General features: G+C 38.5%; 1 protein-coding gene across 1 annotated transcript in view; it reads right to left on the reverse strand.

The window, feature by feature from the left end:
- The window catches only part of ZMYM1 (zinc finger MYM-type containing 1), a 16,937-nt gene extending 15,292 nt beyond the window's left edge, over window positions 1-1,645 (reverse strand). The window contains exon 1 of the mRNA XM_007947665.2: window positions 1,547-1,645. Coding sequence (XP_007945856.1) covers window positions 1,547-1,645 — 99 coding nt within the window. The remainder of the gene's footprint in view (window positions 1-1,546) is intronic.
- Between the last annotated feature and the right edge of the window lie 542 nt (window positions 1,646-2,187).

The following is a 2,187-nucleotide window of genomic DNA, read 5'->3' on the forward strand; positions in this document are numbered from 1 at the left end:
CGAGTCAGCGGCCCCAACTCATAGCGACCCCTCCTTGGGTTTCCGAGGCAGTATCACTACGGAAGTAGGGTTGCCCAACCTTCCTTCCGAGGAGTGGTGGTGGGTTTAAACCGCCAGCCTTCTGGTTAGCAGTCAAGTGCCTTAGATATATATATATACTTTTACAACTTAACAAAAAGAAAAACAACCCAATCAAAAACTGGGCAAAGGACTTGAGCCAACATTTCACCAAAGAGGGCATTCAAATGGCCAATAAGCACACACAAAGATGCTCAATGTCATTAGTCCTTCCAAACCAAACCCACTGCCATCCAATCAAATTCAACTCATAGAGACCCTTTAGGACAGAGTAGAACTGCTCCATAGGGTTTCCAAGGCTATAAAATCTTTACAGAAGCAGAGTGCCTCATCTTTCTCCTTCAGAGTGGCTAGTGGGTTCAAACTGTTGACCTTTTCATTAGGAGTCAAGTGCTTTAACCACTATGAAACCAGAGCTCCTTATCAGTCACTACAGAGATGGAAACCAAACCCATAATGGCTATCTATAGGGTTGCTATGAGTCAAAATCAACTTGGTGGCACACAACAACAGGATGGCTAAGATAAAAGGAAAATAACAAATGTGGAAAGGTTTGGTGGTTCCTCAAAAAAGTGAACACAGAACTACCACACGACGCAGCTAACACCACTCCTAGGTATAACCCACGAGACTTGAAAGCAGTGATGCAGACAGACACATATACCAATGTCCACTGCAGCACTGTTCACAATAGCCAAAAGGTGCAAACAATCTAAATATTCATCAATGGATGAATGGATAAACAAAACGTAGTACACACATACAATGGAAAACACTTAGACTTAAAGAGGAATAAAGTCCTAATAATGTGCTACAACATGAACCTTGCAAACCTTATGCTGAATGAAATAAATCAATCACAAAAGGACAACTGATTTCACTTATATGAAACAACAAAAAGAGGCTGATGTATAACACCAAAATTAATCTTGTTAAATGGTTAATCAAGTGGTTACCAGGGGCAAGAGGGAGGTGAAAAGAAGGAATCAAGGTTTAAGAAGCAGTGAGTCTGTTTGTGGGGATGGGAAATTTGGCAACGATTATGGGTTGTACATGATTAATGAAATTGATAACACTAAACTGTACACTTGAAAAATGTTAATTTTAAAAAAATTATTTGTTCTACTATTTGATAGATGTAGTAGCATAAAAAACATTAATTATCTGTGTTGTTTCAAGTTAAGAAAAAGGAATATAAAAATATGTTAATCTCAGTTGGTCCTGTAACAAACATTCTAAGTAATCTTTTTACCTCTCCAAAAACCCAATTTTAAATAGCCCATTCTCTCAAATCTGTTTCTTGCATATACTTGTTATGGCACTTAACATGATATATATTGTATTACTTCATCAACTGCTTTGGGGAAGATAAGGATTTAAAATTTGAACCAATAAACTAACACTTGCATAACTAAAATTTATAATTGAATGCTGCTCTAGAAAGAAGAAAGTAAGACAAAATATTTACTTGATCATTGTCAGGTTCTGTCTTAATTTCATCTAGCCGCCGCTGCAGCTGTGGAGCCACGGCCTTGTCACATTCACCATCCAACAGTGGTTCTTTCATTTTTAGTATCTGATGCAAAGGAGTCCTCCAGTTTCAAACAAATGAGTTTCTTCTAAAGAGTTTCTGGATTTTCTAAAACACATTATAAATTGATGCCTCATTTAAAAATTAGTTCTTTTCATATGTGATAACTGTGCAGGAATAACAAAATGGTCTTTAGACAGCTCAGCCTCAAGATTCCTTCAGAGGACCAACACTAGTTTCCCCCATCTATTATTCCTCAATATACTGTTTTGCTTTCCACTCCTCTAATAGATAACACCTCTATGTTTTCCTCTGGGACTCTTCTTCTCCATTCCTATTCTGTTAGGCTTGGCCACAGAGGGCAGGGGTGGTTCAGTGGTAGAATTCTTGCCTTCTAATGGGGCAGATCTAAAATATGGGCAAAGGATTCCTAGCCAATGCACCTGAAGTGCAGTCACTATCCCTCTGTCAGTAGAGGCTTGCGTGTTGCTATAATGCTGAACAGGTTTCAGTGGAGCTTCAGACTAAGATGGACTAGGAAGAAAGGCCTGGCAATCTATTTCTGAAAATCAGTAAGG

The sequence above is a fragment of the Orycteropus afer genome, unplaced genomic scaffold (genome assembly GCF_000298275.1).
Source record: "Orycteropus afer afer isolate SDZICR_OR568_19922 unplaced genomic scaffold, OryAfe1.0 scaffold00192, whole genome shotgun sequence".
NCBI classification, from domain to species: domain Eukaryota; kingdom Metazoa; phylum Chordata; class Mammalia; order Tubulidentata; family Orycteropodidae; genus Orycteropus; species Orycteropus afer.